Source organism: Sus scrofa, chromosome 9 (assembly GCF_000003025.6).
Source record: "Sus scrofa isolate TJ Tabasco breed Duroc chromosome 9, Sscrofa11.1, whole genome shotgun sequence".
NCBI classification, from domain to species: domain Eukaryota; kingdom Metazoa; phylum Chordata; class Mammalia; order Artiodactyla; family Suidae; genus Sus; species Sus scrofa.
Window position 1 is genome coordinate 44310424 of NC_010451.4, and position 26675 is coordinate 44337098.

General features: G+C 38.0%; 1 protein-coding gene across 1 annotated transcript in view; it reads right to left on the bottom strand.

Annotated features, from left to right (window-relative positions):
• The window catches only part of SIK3 (SIK family kinase 3), a 248463-nt gene that overhangs the window by 87197 nt on the left and 134591 nt on the right, over positions 1 to 26675 (bottom strand). Inside the window, 3 exon segments of the mRNA XM_021062877.1 lie at positions 17535 to 17598; positions 21483 to 21553; positions 21556 to 21598. Coding sequence (XP_020918536.1) covers positions 17535 to 17598; positions 21483 to 21553; positions 21556 to 21598 — 178 coding nt within the window.

Here is a 26675-nt window from a genome sequence, read left to right on the forward strand (position 1 = left end):
CTCAACACGAGCATGTTGATCCATCATAAATTAACCTCCTGCCAGAACTCAACATTATAGAGGATAACATAATACAGAGTCTCTATAATGTCATTACTAATTACTAGTATACAACAGAAAATCACTAGACATGGGAGAAGCAGGAAAAGTGATTGATAATCAAGAGATTAAAGTCAACAGAAGCAGGCAAGGACTTCAAAATGACTGTGATTAATAAGTTAAAGAAAATATAGAAAAGATGTACAAAAAGGATGAAAAAATGGAACATATCAAGGGAGAATCAGAATCTCTAAAATATATACAATCTATAAATATCTTCTAAAATGGTAAAACATCTGAAATTGAGGATTTATTGGATAGATTTAGCAGTGGGTATAGCAAAGGGCAGGATTAGTGACCTTCATATTAAATATTACGGTTAGGATTTTTAAAATCCTTATGTATAAGAGAAATATTAAGTATTCATGAGTGAAATGATAATGATTTCTTGAATTTGCTTTAAAATGCTCAAAAAATACTCAAAAATATTTTTTAAAATACTCAAAAAAGTTAGAGAAGTGAAACAAAAACAGCAAAAGGCTGATAAACTGTTAAAACTAGGTGGTGAATCCATCCCTACTACTATCACCATGTGAGCATAAGAGTGGATCTGGAGAGGCAAAACAATAAATGACACCCCCCCCCAAACATATCCTAATCCATTGTTGGTATTTATCAGTTAACCATAAATAGAAACAAGGAAACTTAAAGGTTAAAAACAGAAAAGAAGTGGAGGGTGGAATAAGTCATTGACTCTGCACTGAATCATAACAAGCACAGTCAGCAATATAGATGAAAACTGCAATCAGTATCTGTGATGCTATAAATTAGGTGTCATCAAACTACAGACCATGGGCCAAATCCAGACCATGGGCCAAATCCAGCCCATGCTTATTTTTGTAAATAAAGTTTTATTGGAGCACATTCATGCCTATTTGTTTACATATTGTTTTTGGCTGCTTTCATGATACATCTCCAGATGGGTAGTTGCAACAGAGAGCACATAACCAAAAAAACTGAATATATATATATATTTATGGAAAAATTTGCTGACTTCTGTAAATTAATCTACAAAAATAGAACATGTAAAGTGTCCTGTATTGTATGCAGGGATAGTGGTGCTGAGAAAGGGATAAATGGTGGTTTTCTATCCCTAATCCCCTGTATGCCTTTCTAATACATGCTTCTGTGACCTATAAACAATGTTTACTTTATATTCAAATAAAAACATTACAATAGATCAAAAAAAAAAAAAAACTAGGTGGTGAGTAAATCAGAGTTTATTATACTAGTCCCTTCCCTCTTACACGTATTTATAATGCCTATAAAAAGAAGTCTTTTTTTAAATGGAATTTATCATAAGCACACCTATGTTCATAACCACATTATGTGCAATAGCCAAAAGGCAGAAACAACCCATGTGTCTATCCATCTCACAGATGAATGGATCAACCAAATTTGATGTGTACATACAATGGACTATTATTCAGCTTTTTAAAAGAAGGTGATCCTGGCACATGGAACAACATGGATGAACCCTGAGGACTTCATGCTCAGGGGAAAACGTCTGTCATAATAGGACAAATAGTGTGTGATCCCACTTATACAGGGTACCTAGAGAAGTCAAATTTAGAGACAAAACACAGTATAGTAGTTGCCAAAAGCCTGGAGAAGAGTAAATGGGGAATTATTATTTAATGGGTTAGAGTTTCAGTTTTGCAAGATGAAAAGAGTTCTGTGGATGAATGGTGGTGATGGTAGCACAGTACTAATTTATGCCACTTAACTATTTACTTAACAAGGCACAATGACAAATTTTATGTTACGTGTATTTTACCACAGTTAAAAAAAAAAAAAGGAAATCTGTCTCCCTCTCCCCTTTCCCACCCTACACGCACACACATACAGACACCAGCCAGCAAATACCTTCAGAGTTTCAAAGTGTGAAGGCACACTGGAGAGTAACACACTAATTCCAAATTATGAGCTTAAAAATCTCTTCATATAAATCAAATATTTAAAAATATTATCGCTAAAATATCTTTATTTTTCTAGTAGTTTGACTTTGTCTAAAAAACCTCATTTTCCAAAGAGGTTTTTTTATTTTTATTTTTTTAAATTTTCTATTTATTTTTGCTATTTAGGGCCACACCCGCGGCATATGGAGGTTCCCAGGCTAGGGGTCGAATCACAGCTACAGCTGCCAGCCTATGCCATAGCCACAGCAACGCCAGATCCAAGCTGCATCTGCAACCTCCACCACAGCTCATGGCAGTTCCAGATCCTTAACCCATTGAATAGGCCAGGAATCGAACCTGCAACCTCATGGTTCCTAGTAGGATTTGTCTCCGCTGTGTCATGATGGGAACTCTGAGTTTTTTTTTTTTTTATTTTAATTTTTTTGCTTTTTAGGGCCATACCCGTGGCATATGGAAATCCCCAGGCCAGGGGTGGAATCAGAGCTACAGCTGCCACCCTACACCACAGCCACAGCCACAGCAACATGGGATATGAGCCTCATCTGTGACCTACAGCACAGTTCATGACAACGCTGGATCCTAAACCCAGTGAGAGGGGCCAGGGATCGAATTCACATCCTCATGGCTACCAGTCAGGTTTGTTAGCGCAAAGCCACAATGAGAACTCATTGAAAAGGGTTTGAAAAAATAGTTTCAGAAAAACCTTAGAAAAGCTCTCAATATAAAAGCCAGGTAAAAATATTTCTTTTGCTCATTCTCTGAGGCATTTATTTTTACATCATGATAGAAGCTACAGGATGGTCAGATGACAACTATGAAGGGATATTTAGCACTAAAGTGAGGTCATCAAATGGTAAGTTTCTAAGCACTAGCTTACTCATATATCTTGGGCAGATTGCAATTCTAAGTGCTAAAGTCATGATTGATATTAAGACTATTAAAAAAAGAAAAATGAAGAAGAATGAATGAATGAAAAATTAATTGGGGAAGGAGATGGAAGTAAACTGTTTTAATTTAGAATGACTAAATGAAGTTCAGTGATAGTTATTTGCTTCGGACAATAAGGCCTTTGAAAAGAGCTAGTTTTTATAGCAAAGGAAGTAAATAACTTAGTAAAATAGTAATTTAGATATAAAAATATATAGAATGTTGTGAGGATTAAATAAGAAAAGCATGATATTAAAACAACAAACAAACACATAGTAGTATATTCAAATAAATAAATGTGATAGTGTTCTCAAACATTTAGGAGGTTGCAAGACAACATATGTTAACACTTAACAAAATATCTGGTGCTCAAAGGTCATACAATTTAGTCTTTTCCTTTCTCTAGCTCTGTTAGTGAGTCTGAGTGTCCCATAGCATAAACAAATGGCTTTGTGCAAAGTTCTGGGTTCCACACATGTTGGCACATTTAAGACATATTATTTTTTAAGGCACTGAGAATGTCCATAATAAATCATACACACTTGCAACAAAGTACTGTTAATAATTTATTTTGAATGTCCATGAGTTCTTCCTGGTATTTAGGAAACTTTCCTTGATAAAGTGCTGAATCTATGACTTCAGGGTCTCAAATAGGAAGTTTGGGGATATATATCTAAATAAATCATACCGTGGAAGTTTTAAATTATGAATTTAGTGATTTATAAAACTAAGCAGTTTTTCAATTCTGTTTGTAAAATTAGACTCATCCTGTCATGGCTGCCCCTATAGAAAATAGTGCTGAATAGTATACAATAATCATTTCAATAAATCAATCGGATGAATACTAAATTGTCATTCAATCATCATTTATTGAAGCCTATTACATTGCTTAGAATTTGTAATATTTAATATGTCTTTTTCTGCAGTTATCCAGAAAGCAAAAAGGTGTTTTCCTCCCACATCAAAAACTCATTTAACTAAAATATTTTATAGAATAACATGAAAATTCCATTCTTAAATTGGTTATACTTCACTGTCATACAATGAAATAAATTTATCAAGTTCCTACTATATGCTCGATACTGCATTGTACAGTGAAGACACAAATGAATAAGATTCAAAAGCCACAATCTGCAATCTAGGCACATTCTTTCATTCACTTAGTTTTTCACTCAACTGATCAATAACTATTAAATGAACATGTATTCTCTGTGGGCACTATATTAAGTACTGGAGATTTATTAGCAAAGCTCAAAATTTCTAAGTCCTTACTCTTTGGAATGGATAAGCAATGGAATCCTAATGTATAGCACTGGGAACTATGTCTGGTCACTTGTGATGGAGCATGATAATGTGAGAAAAAAGAATGTATATATGTATGTATGACCGGGTCACCTTGCAGTGCAGCAGAAAATTGACAGAACACGGTAAATCAGCTAAAATGGAAAAAAATAAAAATCATCATAAAAACAAAATAAAATTAATTAAAGGGAAAAAAATAAGTGCTTATTCTTATGAGGCTTATGTTTTTATTTATTTATTTATTTATTTGTCTTTCGTCTTTTTAGGGCCATGCCCACGACATATGGAGGTTCCCAGGCTAGGGGTCGAATCGGAGCTGTAGCCACCGGCCTACGCCACAGCCACGGCAACTTGGGATCCGAGTCACGTCCACGACCTACACCACAGCTCACAGCAACGCCAGATCCTTAACCCACTGAGCGAGGCCAGGGATGGAACCCACCACCTCCTGGTTTATAGTCGGATTCATTTCCACTGCACCACGACAGGAACTACGGGGCTTATATTCTAATGACAGGAGGCAATAAGTAAGTAAGTAAGTAAATAAATTGGTGTAAGAACCAAGAAGAAATACAGAGCAAGGAAGGAGATACAGAGTAGTGGGCCAGAGGAGAATGAGATTTTAGACAGCATGGCTAGCAAAAAACTCTCTAAAAAGGTTAATATTTAATAAGAGACCTGAAAGAGGGGAGTTCCCGTTGTGGCTCTGTGGTTAACAAATCCGACTAGGAACCATGAGGTTGCAGGTTCGATCCCTGGCCTCGCTGCTCAGTGGGTTAAGGATCCAGCATTGCAGTGAGCTGTGGTGTAGGTTGCAGACACAGCTCGGATCCCGTGTTGCTCTGGCTCTGGCGTAGGCCGGTGGCTACAGCTCCAATTCGACCCCTAGCCTGGGAACCTCCATATGCCATGGGAGCAGCCCAAGAAATGGCAAAAAGACAAAAAAAAAAAAAAAAAAAAAAAGAGAGAGCGAGAGAGAGAGAGACCTGAAAGATATGGAAGAGAGAGCCATGTAGATATCATATCTGCGGAAAGAGTATTTCAGGAAGAAGAAATGGAATATATCAAGGCCTTATCAAGGCCTTAAAGTGGAAACATATCCAGAGTTTAATGGCAAGAGAGAGATGCCAATATAAAAAGGGGTGGGAGTACTAGGAACTGAGGGCAGAGAGACAGCTGGAGACCAAACAACACAGAAGTTTATAGACTAAGTGTTTATTCCAATCAGATGAGAAAGTCAACAGAAGTAGCTGAGTGGGAAGTTTCCACTTTCATCTTAAAAGAATCACTTTAGATAAAATAGAGGAATTAGGGCAGATTCAGGGAGACTGGTTAAAGGCTACTGCAATAATCCAACAAGAGATGACTATGACTTTGATCAGGTTGGTACTGGTGGAAGTGGTGATGAGTGCTCAAATTCAGCGTGTATTCTGAAGGTAGATTTGCCAAGATATACTGATGGATTTGGCCTGGGGTATGAAAGCAAAAGAAAAATTAAGTATGACTTTATAAAATTTTCTGATGTGAGCAACTGGATAAACAGAGTTGTCACATATTGAGACGGGGAGAGACTGGTGAAAAGAGAAAGCTGATGAATGGAAATCAAGAGCTAAGTCTACCTACACGTGTTAAGACTGTGATGTCTATTAGACATCCAAGGGGGAGACATCAAGTAAACGGTTGGGTATATAAATCTAGAGGCTAGAGGACAGGTCAGACTGAAGATTGAAAATTTGGAAGCCAGCAGTTTCACAGGTCATAAAAATCAACTAGGGAGCAGGTTGTGCATAGAAGAAAAGAAGTCCAAAGACTGAACTAAGCAGCACTTCCTGACTCCTCAGATGTCAGGAAGGTGAGGAGGACCTGGTAAAAGAACCACCAGAAGTAAAGTGATTGGTCAAGAGGCTATTGTCGAATTGGAGCTGTAGCCACCGGCCTCTGCCAGTAAATGACAGAGAAATACAAAAGAAAAAAACTTAACTACAAACCGTGCTCTAGCAGAGGTAAGCTCAAATCAAGAAGGAAAAAGTCACTAACTCTCTAGCATGATCGGGGTAGAGCTCACAGAAAGCAAAACATTTGAGAAGGGTCATGAAAGTTGAGCAGCAACAGGGTAAAAGAAGGATAGCAGAGCTTTTGTATCTTGTATTGTGACACCTTCTACTAATAATCACCCTTCCAACCAACTCCTTTAAGGATGACAATCCATTTATAGACCTCCTGAAAAGAAAAAGGACAATATTCCACAAGGGATTAGGAAGTAAATTACTGGGGTGTGTGCTAGGGTACCTGGTAAACCCTTTTCTGCCTCTCTTGCCTTCACGTTTATCAAAGACAGTGAACCTCGCTTCACAGTCAGTCCTCCGCTCCACTCAAATTCTGCCTGTCACTTAGGCAATGTCCATGGCCATGAGGATAATCTATCTGACAATTTAACCTCATGATTACCTGAACACTCTTTATCTCCAGTGACCTCTAACTCCACAAATTTAGCTACTACTCCTAAGGCCACATCTTGAACTTGTCTCTGCTCAGTAGTTTTCTACCTTTGAAATTCTAAACTTCAATAGTATACTCCCCTCTCTTTTCATGTCACCTTTTAGATCAGAAATGTTGATGAGAAATAAAATGTGAGCTATTTATATAATTTAAGATTTTCTAGAAGTCACATGAAAAAGTGAAAATGATTCATTTTGAAGTTAATTTTAAGAATTTATTTTACTCAACTCAATATATCAAAAATACAATCACTGTAACATGTAAACAACATAAGGATTAGCACGGAGAAGTTATCTTCTTTTTCTCATACTAAGACTTCAAACTCCAGGGTGTACTTTACATTTACAGCACAGTGCATTGCAGACACCACAATGTCTCAAGTCCAGGTGAAATGTAATTTTACCAAAAGGAGTTGGGTTTAAAGGAAAAATATTTTATACCATGTGTTGTAAAGAATTTGGCCTTGGCCAAAGTGAAGGTCTGGCCTTTTCCCTTGGCTTCTAGGAGGTCATCTTTGGAATGTTATGCCTGATAGGACTGTCTTTGCTTGCCTAGAGCCTTGGGTCATACCAGATAGTCTAACAATATGATTTAGCAAGGGTTGGACAAATTCATATAGTCTTAGGGTGGAGGCTGGCCACACCAGAAGAATAATGTGAGTTTAACTCATGCAGTATCAGCTGGCCAGGAGAAGATCAACTATGTGGGCATTCAATCAATCAATTGATCATGCCTATGTACAATAAAAACTCTGAACATAGTTGAGCTTTCCTATGGGCAATACTTTGTGCATATTGTCAAACATCAATTCAAAATTCAGTTCCTCGGCTGCACTACCTACGTCTCAAATGCAGACAGTGGAGTTCCTACCATGGCGCAGCAGAAATGAATCCAACTAGGAACCATGAGGTTGCGGGTTCGATCCATGGCCTCGCTCAGTGGATTAAGGATCCAGCATTGCCATGAGCTGTGCTGTAGGTCACAGATGTGGCTTGGATCTGGCATTGCTGTGGCTGTGGTCCGATTACACCCCTAGCCTGGGCACCTCCACAGGCTGCAGGTGTGGCCTCAAAAAGCAAAAAAAAAAAAAAAAGAAAAAATCAAATACACACAGTGGCTACAGATTTGGGTGGTGCACTTTCACACTTCTCTCTCTCTGATCCTCTTATGCCTAACACACTTGCTTTTCAAATTCATGTAGACCTTACTTACTTCAAAATGTCATCATTCTGAAATATTACTGTACAGTTTCCTAACTGGTCTTGGAATGTTACATCCCAAGTCTTCCTTATATAGCAATAATTGAAGATAAAATTCATTTCTTTTACATGGTTGGTTAATTCACTCATTTACTCACTCGTTCAGTAAACAGTTATTAATCATCTCCCTCAGTAATACTTGAGTATACTCAACAGTATGAACTGGAGAGCGAGAAGAAACGTGAAGTTAAATAGTAAGCAAAGAGAGACATGGCCCCTAAACTTGTGGAGTTCAGTGTCTGGTGGGAGAGAGAATCCATTATATAATTAGAAAAATAAATGTAAAACCACAACTGATATACATACTACCAAAAAAGGATACAGTGCAAGGAGAGGGTGTGATAGGATATTTGACCAAGTCAGAGAAAGTCAGGCAGAGCCCTTCACTACTGAGCTTTTCCTATCATACCAGCCTTATTTCTGGCCATTTACTCACATGTAGCCTATATTTAAACCATATTAAACAATTTCGTGAATATGAAATATGTCATGCTCTCTCCTCTTGAAATCTTTCAAACATGCCATAGCATTTCTGAAAAACCTTGCTCCCCCTGGTTAATTCCATGAAGTGTCCAAAGATAGAGCTCCCAGATTACTTCTTTAAGGCCTTCACCACCCATGACGTTATGGTAATCACCTGATCATGTTGGGGTATTTCTCCACCAGATAACTGACTTTCCCCTTCATAAATCATTAATATTTTATGGGGAGATATTCTGAGATTATGCCAAAATCCTGTCCTCATCTGTATGAGTTCCCTTAGGGTACTGAAACAAATAACCACTAAGTAGGTAGCTTAAAACAACTGTAATTTATTCTCTCACAGTTCTGGAAGCAAGAAATCCAAAATCAAGGTATCAGCAGGAACTCACTCTATATGGAGGTTTTAGGGAAGATTCTTTTCTGTACGTCTTCTAGCTACTGGTGGTTGTTAATTTTTCTTGACTTGTGGCTGTATCACTCCAGCCTACTTTCCTCTTTTTCAAGATTGTCTTGACTCTTCTGGGTCCCTTGTTAATTCTATATAAATTTTGGAATCGGGTTATCAATTTCTACAAAAATGTGAGCTTCGACTCTGGTGGGGACTGCAGTGAATCTCTACATTGATTTGAGTAGCACTGTCATCTTAACAATATTAACTTTCACAATCCTTGAACGTGGGATGTTTTTCCAATCACTTAGATTGTCTTAAATTTCTTTCAACATTGTTATATACTTTTTTTGTACTTTTGAGAGTATAAGGTTTGCACTTCTTTTGTTAAATGTATTTGTAAATATGTTATTCTTATTGAGGCTATTGTTAAACTAAATTGTTTTATTTCTTTCATTTTCAGACTGTTCATTGCGAGGATAGGAAAATACAACTAAATCGCATACACTGCTCTTGCATCTTGCAACCTTGCTAACTTTCATATAGTTCTTAATAGTTTCTTTGCGTACTTGTTAGAACTTTCCATATACAAGATCAAATCATTTGTGAATAGATTGTTTTACTTTTTCCCTTTCTAATCTAGGTGTCTTTTATATCTCTTTCTTGCCTAATTCTGTGGCTGGGACCTCCAGCACAACATTTAAATAGAAGTAGAGGGAGAAGAAATCTTTGTCTTCTGATCTGTTGGGGAAAACATCTAGTCACTGCCATTAAGTGTATTAGTTGTGAGTTTTCCAGAAATCCTGTATCAGGTTAAAGAAGTTCCCTTCTATTTCTAGTTTGTTGAATATTTTTATCATTAGATTCTATGAGGTGCTTTTTCTGTATATTTTGAGATGAACAGGCTATTTTGGTTCTTTTCTTATTGATATAATGTGTTACATTCATGAATTTTGTTATGGTGAACTAACCTTGCATTCCTTGCAGGTGGATAAATTCCACCTGGTCACAGTGTGCAATTCTTTTTAGATGTTGCTGGGGTTTGTTTTTAACTATTTTGTTGAGGGTTTCTGCATCCAAAGTCTTAAGATACTGGTCTGCAAGGTGTCTTGTTTTTTTTTTTTTCCCCTGGTGATGTATTTGTCTGGTACTGGTATCAGGATAATACTGACCTCATAAAATGAGGTAGACAATACTGCCTCCTCTTTTATTGTTTTAGAAGAGTTGGTGAAATTTTTCTGTTAATTCTTTTCTAAACATTTGCTATGATTCATCAGCGATGCCATCCAGACTTTTCTTTATGGGTATTTTTTTTGATTATTGCTTCAATCTCTTCACTTGATTTAGATCTATTCAGAATATCTAGTCCTTCTTGAGTCAGTTTCAGGTTTGTGTCTTTCCAAGAATTTATTCATTTTATCTAAGTTAAGTGATTTGTTGGTGTACAATTGTTCAAGTATACCTTCATAACAATTGTATCTGTAGTAATATCTCCTTTAATTTCTGACTCTAACAATCTTTTCTCAACAAACAGAACTGTTTTCTCACAATTCTGGAGGAAGTCAGAGATCAGGGTGTAAGCATGATCTGTTTCTGGTGAGAGCTCTCTTTGCGGCTTGCAGTCAGCCACCTTGCTATGTCCTCACTTGGCAGAGAGAGTGAGAATGAAGAGAGAGGTGAGGGGGAGGGAGAGAGCTCTCTGGTGTCTCTCTTTTCTGATTTCCTCTATTATTTTTCTATTTTCTATTTCATTTAGTTCTGTTTTAACCATTATTTCCTTCCTTCAGCTTGCTTTAGCTTTGTTTTGCTATCATTTGCCACTGTCTTAAGGTAGAAGACTAAGTAATTGATCTTTTTTATTACTGGCATTTTACAGTTATAAACGTCCCTCTAAGCACTCATTTAGTTGCATTCCATGCATTTTGCTATGCTCTTTCTTGTCATCTACCTCAAAGTATTTTCTGAATTTGCTTTTGATTTCTTCCTTGATTCATTGATTACTTCAAAATACATCATTTAATTTTCCTATAAGTGCCCCCAAATTTTTCTGCCATCCATTTGTTTTTTTTGTTTTTGTTTTTTTTTCTTTTTTTTCTTTTTAGAGCCCCACCCACCACATATGGAAGTTCCCAGAGCTAGAGGTAGAATCCAAGTTGCAGCTGCTGGCCTAAGCCACAGCAACGCCAGATCCAAGCTGCATCTGCGACCTATGCCACAGCTTGCAGCAACGCTGGATCCTTAACTCATTGAGCAGGGCCAGGGATCAAACCTGCATCCTCATGGATAAGAGTCAGGTGCTTAATCCACTGAGCCACAATGGGAACTCCAATCCATTTCTAATTTCATTCCATTATGGGTTTTTTGTTTGTTTGCTGCACCCATGACATGAGGAAATTCCCAGGCCAGGGACTGAACCTGTGCCACAGCAGTGATCCAAGCCACTGCAATGACAATCTCAGATCCTTAACCCACTGAGCCACACAGGAATTCCCCATAATGGTTTTAACACACTTTGTAATACTGCTTAAATACAAGAAATTTAAATTTGATTCATGTTTGTTTTATGGCCGAGTATATGGTCTATCTTGAGAATGTTCTGTTTACTTGATAAGCATATATATTCTGCTGTTCTTAGGTGGAATGTTCTATAGATGCCTCCTGAGTCTAGTTGGTTTATAGTATTGTTCAAGTCTTATTTTTCCTTGTTGATCTTCTGCCTAGTTTTTCTGATGTTTAATGTAAGTGGGGTATATGAAACTTCCAAGTATTGTAATTGTCTTTTCTCATTTCTGTCAGTTTTCTTTTCACATATATTGGTGCTCTTTTATTAGACACATATATTCATAACTGTTATAGTTCCCTAATATATTACTTTATCATTACAGAATACCCCTCTATCTCTAGTCAGCAGAGATAGTCTTTTGTGTTTTAAAGTCTATTTTGCCTGGAGTTCCTATTGTGACACAGTGGAAACGAATCTAACTAGTATCCATAAGGATGCAGGTTCGACACCTGGCCTTGCTCAGTGGGTCAGGGATCCAGTGCTGCCGTGAGCTATGGTGTAGGTTGAAAACGCAGTTTGGATCTCAAGTTGCTATTGCTGTGGTGTAGGCCAGCAGCTGCAGTTTCGATTCAACCCCTAGCCTGGGAACCTCCATATGTCACGGGTGCAGCCCTAAAAAGAAAAAAAAAAAAAAAAAAAAAAAAAAAAAGGCTATTTTTGTCTAATGTCAACACAGGCATTCTAGCTTTCTTACCATTGCTGTTTGAATGATATATAATTTTCCATCCTTTTAGTTTCAATCTATTTGTATCTTTGAATTTAAAGCATACCTTTTGGAGACAGCATATATTGGACCATGTATTTTTATTTGGTCTAACAGTCATTGCCTTTTCATTAGATTATTCCACCCATTTATTCTTAATGTAATTACTAATAATAGTTGGATTTATGTCTGCTGTTTGACTTTTTATTTTCCATGTATTTCGTCTTTTTGTTAGTCTAGTCCTCCATTACTACTTTCTTTTGCAATAAGTGAATATTTTCTAACGAAGCATTTCAATTTCTGTAATTATTTTTTACATTATAATTTTTGAGTTTTTATTTTTTTAAGTGATCGCTCTACTGTTTAGCATGTTTTTTGTTTTTTGTTTTTTTCTTTTGCCTTTTCTAGGGCCACTCCCACGGCATATGGAGATTCCCAGGCTAGGGGTCTAATGGGAGCTATAGCCGCCAGCCTACGCCAAAGCCACAGCAATGCGGGATCCAAGCTGCGTCTGCAACCTACACCACAGCTCATGGCAACGCAGGATCCTTAACCCACTGAGCAAGGCCAGGGATCAAACCCGCAACCCCATGGTTCCTAGTCGGATTCGTTAACCACTGAGCTACCACGGGAACTCCTAACATGTATATTTTATCTTAGCCAAATAAGCATCTGATTTATATCAGACTTATTTTGATGATTATATATAAGTTGTCTCTCCTTTATAGCCCTATTCCTTTTACCCCCCTTCGTAGTGTTTCTGTAATAAACATTATATCAAATAATATTACAAATCCAACAATGTATTGCTATAATTATTTCTGTGCCATCTGTAATGACTCTTAGACTAATGTAGCTTTTCTCTCACACACTTCCTTCGTGCTGTTACTGACAAACATACAAATATTACATTTTAGGTTTAACAATGAAATGTACTTTATATTCAGTTTAATTTTAAATAGGTTAACAGAAAAAAGGAGAAAAGTACACCTTTTTTGTCTTTTATAATTACATAATTACATTTATTACTGTTCTTTGTTTTTTTATTTTTCATATTTTGTCTCTTTAGGGCCGCAAGGAGGTTCCCATGCCAGGGGATGAATCGGAGCTGCAGCCACGAGCCTACGCCACATCCACAGCAATGCCAGATCCAAGCCGCGTCTGCAACCTACACCACACCTCATGGCAAAACCGGATCTTCGACCCATTGAGCAAGGCCAGGGATTGAACCTGCGTCCTCATGGATACTACTCAGATTTGTTTCCACTGAGCCATGACAGGAACTCCCTGCTCTTTGTTTTTTGTGTGAACTCAAATTACTATCTGGAGTCATCTGCTTTCATCCTGAAGAACTTCCTTTAGTATTTCTGGTAGGGTGGATTCCTAACAAATTCCCTCAGTTTTTGATTACCTGAGAAAGTTAATTTTACTTTCATTTTTGAGATTTAGATTGACTGGATATAGGATTTTGATTAAGTTTTTTTCTTTCACCACTTTAAAAATGCTATCCTACTGCCTTATCATCTCCATTGTTTTTGCTGAAAACTCTGCTATCAAATTTATGGGATTCCTTCTAAAGGACACATCATTTTTCTCTTGATGCTTTCAATATTTTGTCTTTGACTTTCGCTATTCTTTTTTTTTGGGGGGGGGGGTCTTTCTCTTTTTAGGGCCACACCCGCGGCACATGGAGGTTCCCAGCTAGGGGTCTAATCAGAGCTATAGCTGCCAGCCTACACCAGAGCCACGTCTGCAACCTATGGTACAGCTCACGGCAACGCTGGATCCTTAACCCACTGAGTGAGGCCAGGGATTGAACCCGCAACCTCATGGTTCCTAGTCAAATTCGTTTCCGCTGCGCCACAACAGGAACTCCAAATTTCACTATTCTTACAATGATGGATCTCTTTGTGTTTAATCCTAACTGGATTTTATAGAGCTTCTTGGACATTCAGGTTATTTTTTTTAATAAATGTGAAGTTTATGGCCATTATTTCCTTGTATATTTTTCTGCTCCCTTCTCTCTTCTTCTGGTTCTCCCATTACACATACATTGGAGATTTGACATGTCCCACATATCTCTAAGGCTCTGTTCACTGTTCTTAATTTGTTTTCTCTGTGTTCCTGCATAATGCCTATCTACCTACAAATTCACATCTTATTCTGCCAGTTCAAATACATAGTTAGGCATCTCAGATGAATTTTTTTTCAGTTTACTTTTCAATTCCATAATTTCAATTTGATTTATTTTAAAATAATTTCTCTCTTTAATATTCTCTATTTGATGTGACACTGTCATCATATCTTCTTTTACTACTTTACGAGTTCCTTTATGTCTGTGAACACATCTATAATGGTATTTTAAAATCTTTTTTTGATAAATCTGTTCCAATGTGCAGTTTCTGTGGCATGCTTTCTTTTTTTAGTGTATCGGTCAGACTCATCCTGTTTTTTATATGCCTCGTAGCTTAGCAGAGAGAAAGGAGATACATTCTGAATTCTCCCAGCTTGCCTATCTTGGGGTGACCCAACTTATAAACCAAGGCAAGAGTGATCTGGGTCCCAGTATTCTCAGCACGCTAAGAAGTTAAGGCTGGGCAGGAGAAGGAATCCCCACTCTTCAAGTGCACTCACCCAGGACCTAGCAACAGCAATAAGGAGCTGGGGCAGGATGAGAAATGCTGATGTCTGGATCCTCTGGGAAGAGAGCCTTAGCCGAGGTTAAAGGAGGGGGGCAGGAGGACAGGCCTGTGTTCCTGGCTACAGTAGTCTTGAGTGGAATCTCCACCTCACTGAGAAGACAAGGGGGAAGAAGGAAGCAGTACTGGCTTAAAAACCACACACTCTTTTTATTTCTTACCAAATTTTCACAGATGTTCTTGAATAAAAGTTTTTTCATTTGCTGTTCACCCTTAGAACATTTCCAGAGGCTGTAAATGGCTGGAGCGTAGGAATTTTAAAAATCATTTTCACTGGTTTCACTGGGGAGCAGAGCCAGCAGAGCCCCTCATGCCATCCTGCCAGAAGTCGATCACATGGGAGTTCCCACTGTGGCTCAATGGTAATGAACCCAACTAGTATCCATGAGGATGTAGGTTCAATCCCTGGCCTCGATTAGTGGGTTAAGGATCTGGTAGTGCTGTGAGCTGTGGTGTAGACTGAGATGTGGCTCGGATCTGGCATTGCTATGGCTGTGGCTTAGGCTGGTGGCTATACATCTGACTCGACCCCTAGCCTGGGAGCTTCTATATGCCACACATGCGGCCGTAAAAAGATGAAAAAAAAAAAAAAAAAGGTAGTTCTCTTCTTGGCTCAGCAGTTAACGAACCCAACTAGGATCTATGAGGATGTGGGTTTGATCCCTAGACTTGCTCAGTGGATTAAGGATCTGGCATTGCTGTGAGCTGTGGTGTGTATGTCACAGACAAGGCTCGGATCCTGCATTGCTGTGGCTGTGGCATAGGTTAGCAGCTACAGTTCCGATCTGAAACCTAGCCTGGGAACTTCCGTATGCCAAGGGTACGGCCCTAAAAAGCAAAATTAATTAATTATTTAATTAATTTATTTATTTTAAAAAAAAAGACGTCAATCACCAATTTGCCAATTTGTCCTCTAACATGGAGGTGAAGGAAGCAAAGTGTTGGGGCTCTATATATGCTACCTTAACTAATGTTCACAAGTGTAAAGCAGTTACTACAGATCTGACTTTTAAAGACCATGAAACTGAGTCCAGAATCATCTAGCAACTTGTTCCAAGTAAAACAGCAAATGAGTGGGAAAGATCTGATTCAAAACCAGGTCTCACTGCCTCCAAAGCTCATGTTCTTGATTAAGCCTGCCCTTTCATCTCTAATACAGACACTTTTAAAAACCAGTCCTCATGAGACAGTTATAGCCCTGTGCATGCACAATGATTTCTTTAGGTAATCTAGCTTTTTCTTCCTCCCCTGGGTCTTCTATAATAATACCATGAAAAGTAGTATTCTGTTTCTTCATGCCTTGAGCTACATTCCCATAAAGAATCTATGACCAAGGAATTGTTATCTTTTCTGTACTTTTGCAATCTGTTTTCCTTAAGCGCAAAGCAGATCCGATATGCACTGTGTTTGGTTCTTTGATTATTATGAACATTGAGATGACAAGGTCTCCTTGCTGCCAAGATTACCAATGTGCATTACCACAGATACAAATACAACTAAAAATGTTATTAAGAAATGATCACGCCTTTAAAAAAGATGCACACACTTTTTTGGGGAAGATTCTTAGATACAAAATTATCAGATTTCTGGGGAAAGTTTAAAACACCAAAAAATTCATAGTCACAACTGATCAGTCACGAAGAAACTGGAGTTTCCGTTGTGGTTCAGTGGAAATAAACCCTACTAGTATCAATGAGGATGCAGGTTTGATCCCTGGCCCTGCTCATTTGGTTAAGGATCCAGCACTGCTGTGAGCTGTGGTTAGGTTGCAGACGTGGCTTGGAGCTCATGTTGCTGTGGCTGTGGTGTAGGCCAGCAGGTGCAACTTCAATTTGACCCCTAGCCTGGGAACTTCCCTATGCTGCATCTTGCAGCCCTAAAAATAAATAAATTAATAAATTTTTAAAAATAAAATGAAAAAATGAAGTAAACAGATAAACATATAATATATAAGAAGAAACCTTTCTCTCTATTCACATGCCAAAAAGGAATAGAAATAAAAGTGAAAAGACATGCCAATCTAGATTTGAAAGTTTAGCCTTTATCTCTACTTGGCTTCATTTACTACTATTATCAAAAGGGGGGGGGGATTTTTAACCACCTCAAAAAGTCAGATCTCCTGGTAACAAATTCTCCTGCTTAATTCTGATATTGTGCCAAGCAAGCTAAGTGTTAGAGGAAAAAAAAGCTACTGAAGACAAAACCTCCAAAATTACAAGAATCATCAAGGGAACTGTGAACACATGGTAAGGAATATAGTTACACATTATATTTAAGCAAAGTTTAAAGAATGCATTAGGGTGAGACTGTTTGCTCCAAGGGGCTCTCTCACACACAACAGAGGCCCACACACTTGTGGGAGTTCTGTTACATTTGGTGACCCCGGTTAGAACCTAGCAATAGGAAAAGCCCACAGTCATACGTTCAGAGGAATGTTTGTTTTTGAAGATCTTTAATTTCAACTGTCACCATCTGACTGAAATGAAACACCTTTGCTAAGGAAACAAAAATGGTGAGGGACTTAAATAGGTGAATCAAAAATAATTAAAATTAGTTTGTTAATAGAAAATATAACAGCACTCAAGGACAGCATCAAGTGACAGCTGCTCAAGTGACAAAGGCATCGAACAGCTATTTTTGGTTTGCCATAGTGTGCTCAATAGCTGTTTAAAGAATGCAATAAATGTACTTACCAAATATTTCCCCTCCACTAGCATATTCTGTCACCAGATAAATCATCCGTTCTGTCTCCATAACCTGGTGCAAAGGCAGGAAAGTGACAGTGACACAAATGACAGGCTGATCTCATAGGAAGAGAAACCAATGACTCCTCTTTTGCCGTTTGAAGTATTAATAACCATTACTGCTTAAAGGAGACTGAAAACACTGGGGGTTGGGAGGGTGACAGATATGAATGTTATTAAGAGGAAAGAGGGAAAAGAGGTTTTCCTTCAAGTTCTTAAAAGTAGGAAATATTTACTATTTCAGAGAAACAGTCCTGTGGTCCCATGAGGCCTCAGCAATGTCTTAAGCTCGAAAAACTGAGAAGCAAGGAAGCTGCTAAGAACCAAAAAGTTCACATTGGACACTGGTCACTTGAAGCACAAAAATGTCCTTCAAAAAAACCCAACCAGGAGTTTTTACTGTGGCTCAGCAGTAACAAACCTGACTAGTATCTATGAGGATGGGGGTTCGATCCCCAGCCTCGCTCAGTGGGTTAAGGATCTGGTGTTGACATAAGCTGCAACATAGGTAACACGCAACTCGGATCTGCCCTCGCTACGGCTGTGGTGTAGGCCAGCTGTTGCAGCTCTGATTCAACCCCTAGCCTGGGAACTTCCATTTGCCACACATGTGACCCTAAAAAGGAAAAAAAAAAAACAAACCAAGACAAAACATAGGGAAAAAAATAGGAATCACTTCAAGAACCACACACACATACATATGGTTGTGCTTTTTTAAAAAATGGAATGACAGCTTTCCTGTCCGTGGTCCATTTATTCAAAACTGGGAACAATAATATAAATATTCAAACTTCAAGTAATATATATTACTCTTCTGTATTTTAGGTTCTATTTTGCTATTTTCCTTTTTAGTTGTACTGTGTTGTCAGTCTCTTCTTCCTTCTTACCAAAAAAGGTAAAATTTAATGAAAATTAATGAATTTAATGAAAAATTAAATATTTATTAAAATAATATGAGTATATATGTTCATTATAAACATTTTAAAAATCTAGTATATAAACAAAAGACCAAAGGTTTTCTTCTTTCCTCCATTTTATTCCCCAGAGGAAATACTCTTAACAGCTTATTCTATATCATTCTAGAGCAGTGCTGTCCAATAGAAATACTATTTCTAACGTTTCTAGAAGCCACATTAAAAAAGTTAAAAGAGGAGTTCCCACTGTGGCACAGCAGGCTGAGGATCTGGTGTTGTCTGTGGCAGCAGGAGTTTGATCCCTGGCCCAGTGCAGTGGGTTAAGGACCTGTCATTGCAACAGCTGTGGCGTAGGTTGCAGCTGTGGCTCAGATTTAGTCCCTGGTCCAGGAACTTCCATATGCCACAGCTGAAAAAGAATTAAGAAGTTAAAAGAAAAAGGTGAAATTAATTCTAGGAATATATTTTATTATCATTAATATTATCATTTCAAAAAACTTTATTGTAAACTGCTCTCGTTTTCATATTTAAATTAATTAAAAATAAATTAAAGGAAAACTCCAGTTCCTCATTCATTCTAGCTACTTGTTAATGCACAATAACCACATGTGGCTAGTGGCTACCAGAAGAGGCAATGCAGTGAGTGCTACACTTTCACGATACCTCACAGTTAATTATTTTGTCAAATTATTCCCTGGTCACTTTATCTTTGATGTCTTTATATATTAATACCATATAACAGTTTTCATTCAAAAAAAGTACTCTGCATTACATTATAAAAATAGATCTCTTCCTTTCAATGGTCTCACAGTACTCCACAGTTTATGTGCACATTATTTGAATTTTTCAATCTAATAATTGAGTCATTGGATATTAGCCCATTATTTATTACATGAATTGCTTTCAAGTTCTATGTGTTGACTTATAAAACAAAAAGTAAGTACCTTAAATATATGTAGGTGTTTAGAAAAAAATAAAAGAAAAAATGTCATATTGTGTATCTTCTTTGTACCAGGCCTTTTATTGTCTGCAAATGTTCTTTTAATTTTAAACTTATCAGGAGTTCAAAAACTTTCCTATACGGTTACCTATATTTGCCTCATTCTATAAACTAGAACAGACTGAAGATTTAGCAAATGACCTGAAAATTACCTTGATATTGTATGAAGACACAGCCATTCTCACCTTGGCAGCTCAGACTCTCCCATTAACAATATGAGCTGCCAGAGAACAAAATTAAAGCTTAAAAGAGAGCAATGTTCAAAGTCAGGGCTGAAAGTATGGAAATATTATAGGCTAATTAAATTTTGGGTAAGAAAGGTAAAATTGCAGATTTCAGTTATAAGGCTGACATCTATTAGTTAACCTCTTGAGAAACGTCAGTCTAATAAGCTCTAAAATTATTTGAGGGTAACTTTATTTATTTATTTATTTATTTATTTGTCTTTTTAGGGCTGCACCATGGCAGATGGAGGTTCCAAGGCTAGGGGCTAATCGGAGCTGGAGCTGCTGGCCTACAACAGAACCACAGCAACACCAGATCCAAGCCGTATCTGCAACCTACACCACAGTTCATGGCAGCGCTGGATCCTTAACCCACTGATCGAGGCCAGGGATCGAACTCGCAACCTCATGGTTCCTAGTCGGATTTGTTCCCATTGCGCCACAATGGGAACTCCCCAGTAGATGATTTATTTTAAAACGTGAGGTCAAGAAGTTTACTTTTCCTTCAGGATAGGAAGGAAGCAGAGGTTAGACACCTCTGAGTTTGCAAAAAAAGGTCTTCAAGCAACCCCAGGAAGCTTTTATGGGTTTGCTTCTGGGGCACAAATGGAGGTGTGGTTTGAGATAATTTAGTCTGGTAAATTTGAACAAGCCTGCTCCTGATGATCTAATTCATTTCATCATGTGATGCCAGAGAAGAGCCCTAATACAGTAGCCTTAACCACATAACTAATATCACAACTTTCTTTCTTTCCCATAAAAGTAACAGACTATGAAAGCTTGCCAGTTGTGCCTCAGATGTACTCTTTCCACTCTTACACATGCTCCCATGTCTGGGCCAGTAACCATTTACTGCAGACTAACAGCAGCAAATGAACTGAGTGGGTGGCCACTTCCTGCAGAACTAAGTGATGGCTATTCTGGTAGAGAGCAGTGAGCAGGGCTGGCCCCATGCAAAGGCAGAGCTCGTGGCTGCCAACACACTGCAATTTGAGAAGCACCCCAAAGCCCCACCTCTCCCAAAATATCTCTTCCACCAGCCTGCTAAGGCAAGGTCCTCCTCTCCTATCTGGCTTAAAACTCTAGCCATTAGATTTACTGCTTTTGTAGTAAGGATAGGGAATCACTTTTGATGATGGCATGAAATATGCATGCTTCTTGGGAAACTAAGAAAACTAGAATAGAAATCTCTTCTATACACAAACTCTTGGTCTTCAAAGTAATCAAATGCTACCATAGAAAACTAGTCTAGGACCCTATTAGAATAAAATGAGACAGGTTCTGACTGATGCAAGAAGCCATACATAAAATACAGTTTACCATCATAATTTATGATGATCACATGACCACAGAAAGTAGTATTTTTTAAATGTTGTAAAAACAATGTTATATTCATCTCTAGCTTTTCATCTCTCAAAACTCTCTGGTTTCCCATTCTGCTTTAGGGTTCTGATCTAAATAAGTAAGTTCTCATTCCCTCCTAAATAATCTTTTTGTGTAACTCTAAGAATGGTATCCATGTGTTAAAGAATGAATTAAAAAGGTCTACCTAGGTAAGTTAGAACTCACTAGTAAATACCCAAACATGAGTACTGACTTGGGTGATAATAGGCTGGGGAAAATAGTACCATGATATGATCATAGAAGCAAGAAAAAGTTGCAGACGTTCACCCACCCACCTTCTCTTCAAAAGTAACCATAGATACAAGTGACCATTCTAGGTTCTTTGTGGCTCATGCTACACCACTAGTGATCCTACCTGGTACAGCCTGATAATATGGGGGTGGCAAAGCATCTTCATAATTTGAACTTCTCGGAAAATCTTCTTCAATTTTCTTCATCCAGCTGGGTCTTATCTATGATCTTGATTGCAACCTGACAACAGAGAAAGAAAATTATGTGTGACTGGGTCACTTTGCTATACAGTAGAAAATTAACAGAACACTGTAAACCAGCTATAATGGAAAAAAATAAAAATCATTTAAAAATTACTCTGATGAATTATTAAAAGGAGTTTCCCACAGAAAATTAAATACACTCTAAAACATATTCCATAAAATACAAATGGCCAGTATTTTGTTTATAGAATGTCAATGAAGAAAATAAATGCACTCTTTTTAAAAAGATAGGAAACAGATTCCTAGCAAGTTGGTCTCAAAGGAACAGACTCCAAAAGCTAACAGGTCTACTGCCATTTCTTAAATTAATCCTACAGCAAAAACTCCAGGACAAAATACTTCACTGCAAAAAAAAAAAAAGGAGTTCCCGTCGTGGCGCAGTGGTTAACGAATCCGACTAGGAACCATGAGGTTGCGGGTTCGGTCCCTGCCCTTGCTCAGTGGGTTAACGATCCGGCGTTGCCGTGAGCTTTGGTGTGGGTTGCAGACACAGCTCGGATCCCGCGTTGCTGTGGCTCTGGCGTAGGCCGGTGGCTACAGCTCCGACTGAACCCCTAGCCTGGGAACCTCCATATGCCGCGGGAGCGGCCCAAAGAAATAGCAAAAAGACAAAAAAAAAAAAAAAAAAAAAACTTCACTGCTCCACAGATGTGGTTATAGTCTAGGCAAATCAGGCTTTGGTGCAGAGAATGGGACTTCGGGCTTCTCATCACTAAAAGAAGCTAAGATCATAAGTAAATGATGATTTAGTAAGGGCGGACCAGAAATTCCACAAGTGCATTCCATACCTCACCAGGTGCTTCCATAACCAGTAACAATAGCGGTAGCACTGGTGGTGGCAGTGAGCAGCAGCAGTTACTACATACTGAACATTTATTCTGTGCCAGATATAATTCTTAGTGCTTTGCAATTACTAACTCATTTAAACCTCACAACACTCCATATTATCAACCTTGTTTTACAAATATGGAAATTGAGACACATGGAGATTAAGTCATTACCCAATATATAGCTAATATGTGGCAGATTCAAGATTGAAGCCCAGGTAGCTCAGCTTTAGAATCAAATTCGTAATGGTAACACTATATAAAAAATCTCAAGCTCTTTCTGTACTACCTGTACACTGCTTCAGCATAAAATATCTTTCCATTTTGCTAGTTCTTAAGATACACAGCAGCACGCACATATAAAAACCGAATGAAAATGAAAGACTTTTTTTTAATCTCCTAAACCTAAACTTCCTCATTATTCTTAGCAAAATATTCAAAATATTGGGTTGTTCCAAAATATCTCTATATCTCATTTTCACTCAATTAGTTTGTAATCAACAAATATTAGTTGGATGAAGGACCAGGATTAGGCAAATTCTAGCCTCCTTCAATTCTTAAAATTCTATGATTCTATACACTGAGGGAGGAAAAGAAAATGTACACTTATTGGGAAAAAGAAAAAAGAGGGAAGCAAAAATGTCAATGCTAAAAAGTTTAGCCCAGAGAAATAAAAACAGTCTGGAGCTACAGGGTAGATGATTCAAATGTATGAATAACTAGCATAAAGGCAACTTTGTCTGGAGTCATTTCAGATGTAAGAATGGGTTCTAAGGGGAGAAAAGCACAGGGAGACAAACTATAGCACAATTCAGAGTGAATAAGCTCTGCCTAATGAGAGAATGTGATGAAATGAGCTGGAAGTAGCTTGAGCTACAAAAATTAACCAGCACAGCCTTAACTTTAAGGAGCTCACCATCTAGTAGAGGAAAGACTTATGTGAAACAGCCAACAATACAGTGTTGGAAACACAATCAATAAAGCTATGTACAAGGTATAAGTAAAAAGGAGATGAATTATGAGTGTTACCAGTGGGAGAATAAGTAGACATAGAGAAAGACTTCACAAAGGAGACAGAACTTGAGAAGGGACAGAATCGGGATGAGCAGAAAAGAGGGATGGGAATATCATAAGGAGAAAGAGCTGCATCATTAATAAATCTCACTACTGTTTGATCTTCTAGTAAATCTTAAACCCCGGATCACTACCATTTCACTTGTCCTCAGCACTGTGCCAGATCACACACAGGACCTTCACTCTGGCAACTAATCTGGAATCCTTAGCTGGTTCTCTAAGAACAGCTCTCAAGACAAAAAAAAAAAAAAAAAAAAAAAAAAAAAAATCGCAGTACACAATGTCCTTTCATAGAACAAGTATTAATAAAACCTTACACACGAATAGCACATTACCATTTACAGACTGCTTTCATATATACAACAAGCTTAGAAACTCGTAGGCATATGCCCATAGCAGAGCTTCCCAGCTGGTTTGCTGGATAAGAGTTACAGTGTACCCAAGGTCATGGGAAGGTGACAGTGGATCACCTCCAGCTTCAAGGAACCTCAATTGTTTGCCCCAGAGAAAGTACTGTCATTTCCTGTGTGTGACACAATGCACAAAATGTTGGGAAGCACTATTAGGGTTTATTGATCATCTATTGTCCAAGAATTGGGCCTAAAATCCCCTCTTCTGCCCATGTCTACTAACAGAAGGCAGAGAAAAAATAAGGAGATGGGGGTGCAGAATGAGGACCTTCAATGAACTTGACCATATTTTTGCACCTTTCACCCCCACGAAGGTATTAGATCACAGTGTAACTGGGCAAGTCATACGGTAGGATCTCCTGACTCACAGTGGACTCATTCTGAATTTCATTTACCTTCTGAGGTATAGCACTTTCATACAGGTAAAAAGAAAACCGTACTTAATCATCTATGAGAACAAAGTTGGCTATGAAGACCTTATATACTGTACAGTTAATACATATTTTAATTTAGTAACAATTATCTGATTGCACATATTCACCATCCTACATACTGAAATGTATTCTTATCTTTTAGGGTAAATCTATATTAAGTATAACCCTAGAAGTAAATACAGAGAGGTTTTAATAGATAAAAACATCAAGTTCCTGTCTACTCCAGAATGAGATTCAAGATTCAACAAGACACAGAGAGGCAAAGCTCTGCCTAACAGCTGAATATGTGTGTTAAGCTGCCTGGGTTCAAAATCTTGGAATTATCCCATAACATATAATCTTGAGCAAGTTATTTTATTTTTTGATGGCTCCTTATCTATAAAATGTGGGCAACAATAGAAGGTACTTTAAAGGTTGCCAAGGATTAACTAAGCTAATGCATGCAACCCGCTTGGTATAATGGTATAATGCCTGGCATGCAATACACAGCAATTACAGGTACTGCTATTGTTATTACTTCATTTGTTCTGGAATCAAGCCTTAAATTTTAGACATTCTTTGGCAAGGATTAAATTTGATTCACTAAATGACACAATTCTGGATCTGAAACTCATTAACTCTTTTCTCAAGGGGTAAATTGGGGGGCCTAGAAGTGAAATAGCTAACAACTGTGGGCAGCATTCAGAACAGACTGCTTCCAGCTGGTGTGGGAAGAACATGGAAAGAATGGAGCTGGGAAGAAAATGCATTCCATTCAGCAAAGTCACACTGAGCCACAGGATGGAGCCCACAGCAAGCCCTCATCCTGAAAGGTGTGTCAGAGAGAGAGAGTGGGCTGCCTCCAAAAGGCAGGCCAGGCCCCCTTCCATCCAGACCAAGTAGCTATCACCACAGAGGAGGCCATAGGGCTGCTTGGCGCCAAACAGTGCCTGACAGGACCACTCCATACAGAAGGGAACTTCCTCAAGTTTGGCTCCTTAGCTGCTAACTGGAAAGTGGAAGCTTTCTAAGCAGCTGAAAAATATTGATGAAACTACCAAGTCAGAGAGTAGGTCACTGGCAAGCAGGTACGATTATTCTGGGAATACCTGAAGAGGTAGATGATCATGAATTTTCACTGCTACAGATTATTGGAGGCTATATAGCAAATGTTTTAGGTTAAAGTAGTACATAAGAGTCGCTTGAAAAATAAAATGTGTCAATAACAAAAGGTAAACTGGCAGATAAAATAATCTCATTTTTAGATTGGTGCTAAAAATCTATGAACCCCATACTTCTACTTATATATGAAAAGCATAACAAGAAGGAAACTTCCAACACATGACCAACAGACCACATATTTCTTACGTTTGTCCACTCTACACAGAATCTTTTTATCTTTCAAAGAGCATCATCTTGTAAATTGACACTATATGAATTAAACATGGCATTACGACAAATACGTTGCTAAAGAGATATATATTGTTGGGTGTCCTTAAGAATTTCCCTACCCAATATATCTCCATTCAACAAATTTATTTTTTAATACACATGTGGTATGAAAAAAAGTTAAATTCAGATCATGCCTAATTTAAAGTTACAGTTTTTAATTCATTCTAGAAGGGAAAAATAGCCATTTCCCCCCTTTTAGTTCTCACTTTTAAACCATAGTTCCTTTAATCCTTACCTTTTGCAAGTGCATTATTGCTCTTAGGAAATACTATTTTCATCACAACAGGCAATAATTCACTTGCATATCCTGATATCACATTCACAGGCAACATAAGGTAATAATAAAAACCAATGAGCCAAGGAAAGGTTCATTATTAAAGTCAAAACAAATCACCCTCTTCACTCAACAGAAATAAGGAAGTCCCTTTATTCAGGGACATGCCATGTCAAATGGACAGCTAAAAGTAAGGAACTACTCAAAAAGAAAATGCAAAGAACGCAATTGCTAGACTTCCACTAAAAAGAGAATGCAGGAGTTCCCGTAGTGGCTCAGTGGTTAATGAATCCAACTAGGAACCATGGGGTTGTGGGTTCGATCCGTGGCCTTGCTCAGTGGGTTAAGGATCTGGTGTTGCCGTGAGCCGTGGTGTAGGTCACAGATGCGGCTCGGATCCCTCGTTGCCGTGGCTGTGGTGTAGGCCGGCAGCTACAGCTCTGATTCGACCCCTAGCCTGGGAACATCCATATGCTGTGGGAGCGGCCCAAGAAATGGCAAAAAAAAAAAAAAAGGGGGTCAGATAAATAAATAAATAGAGAACGCATATTCTCTTAAACTAGTATGTAGATGCATGCATAATAATTTCATAGAATACAGTAAA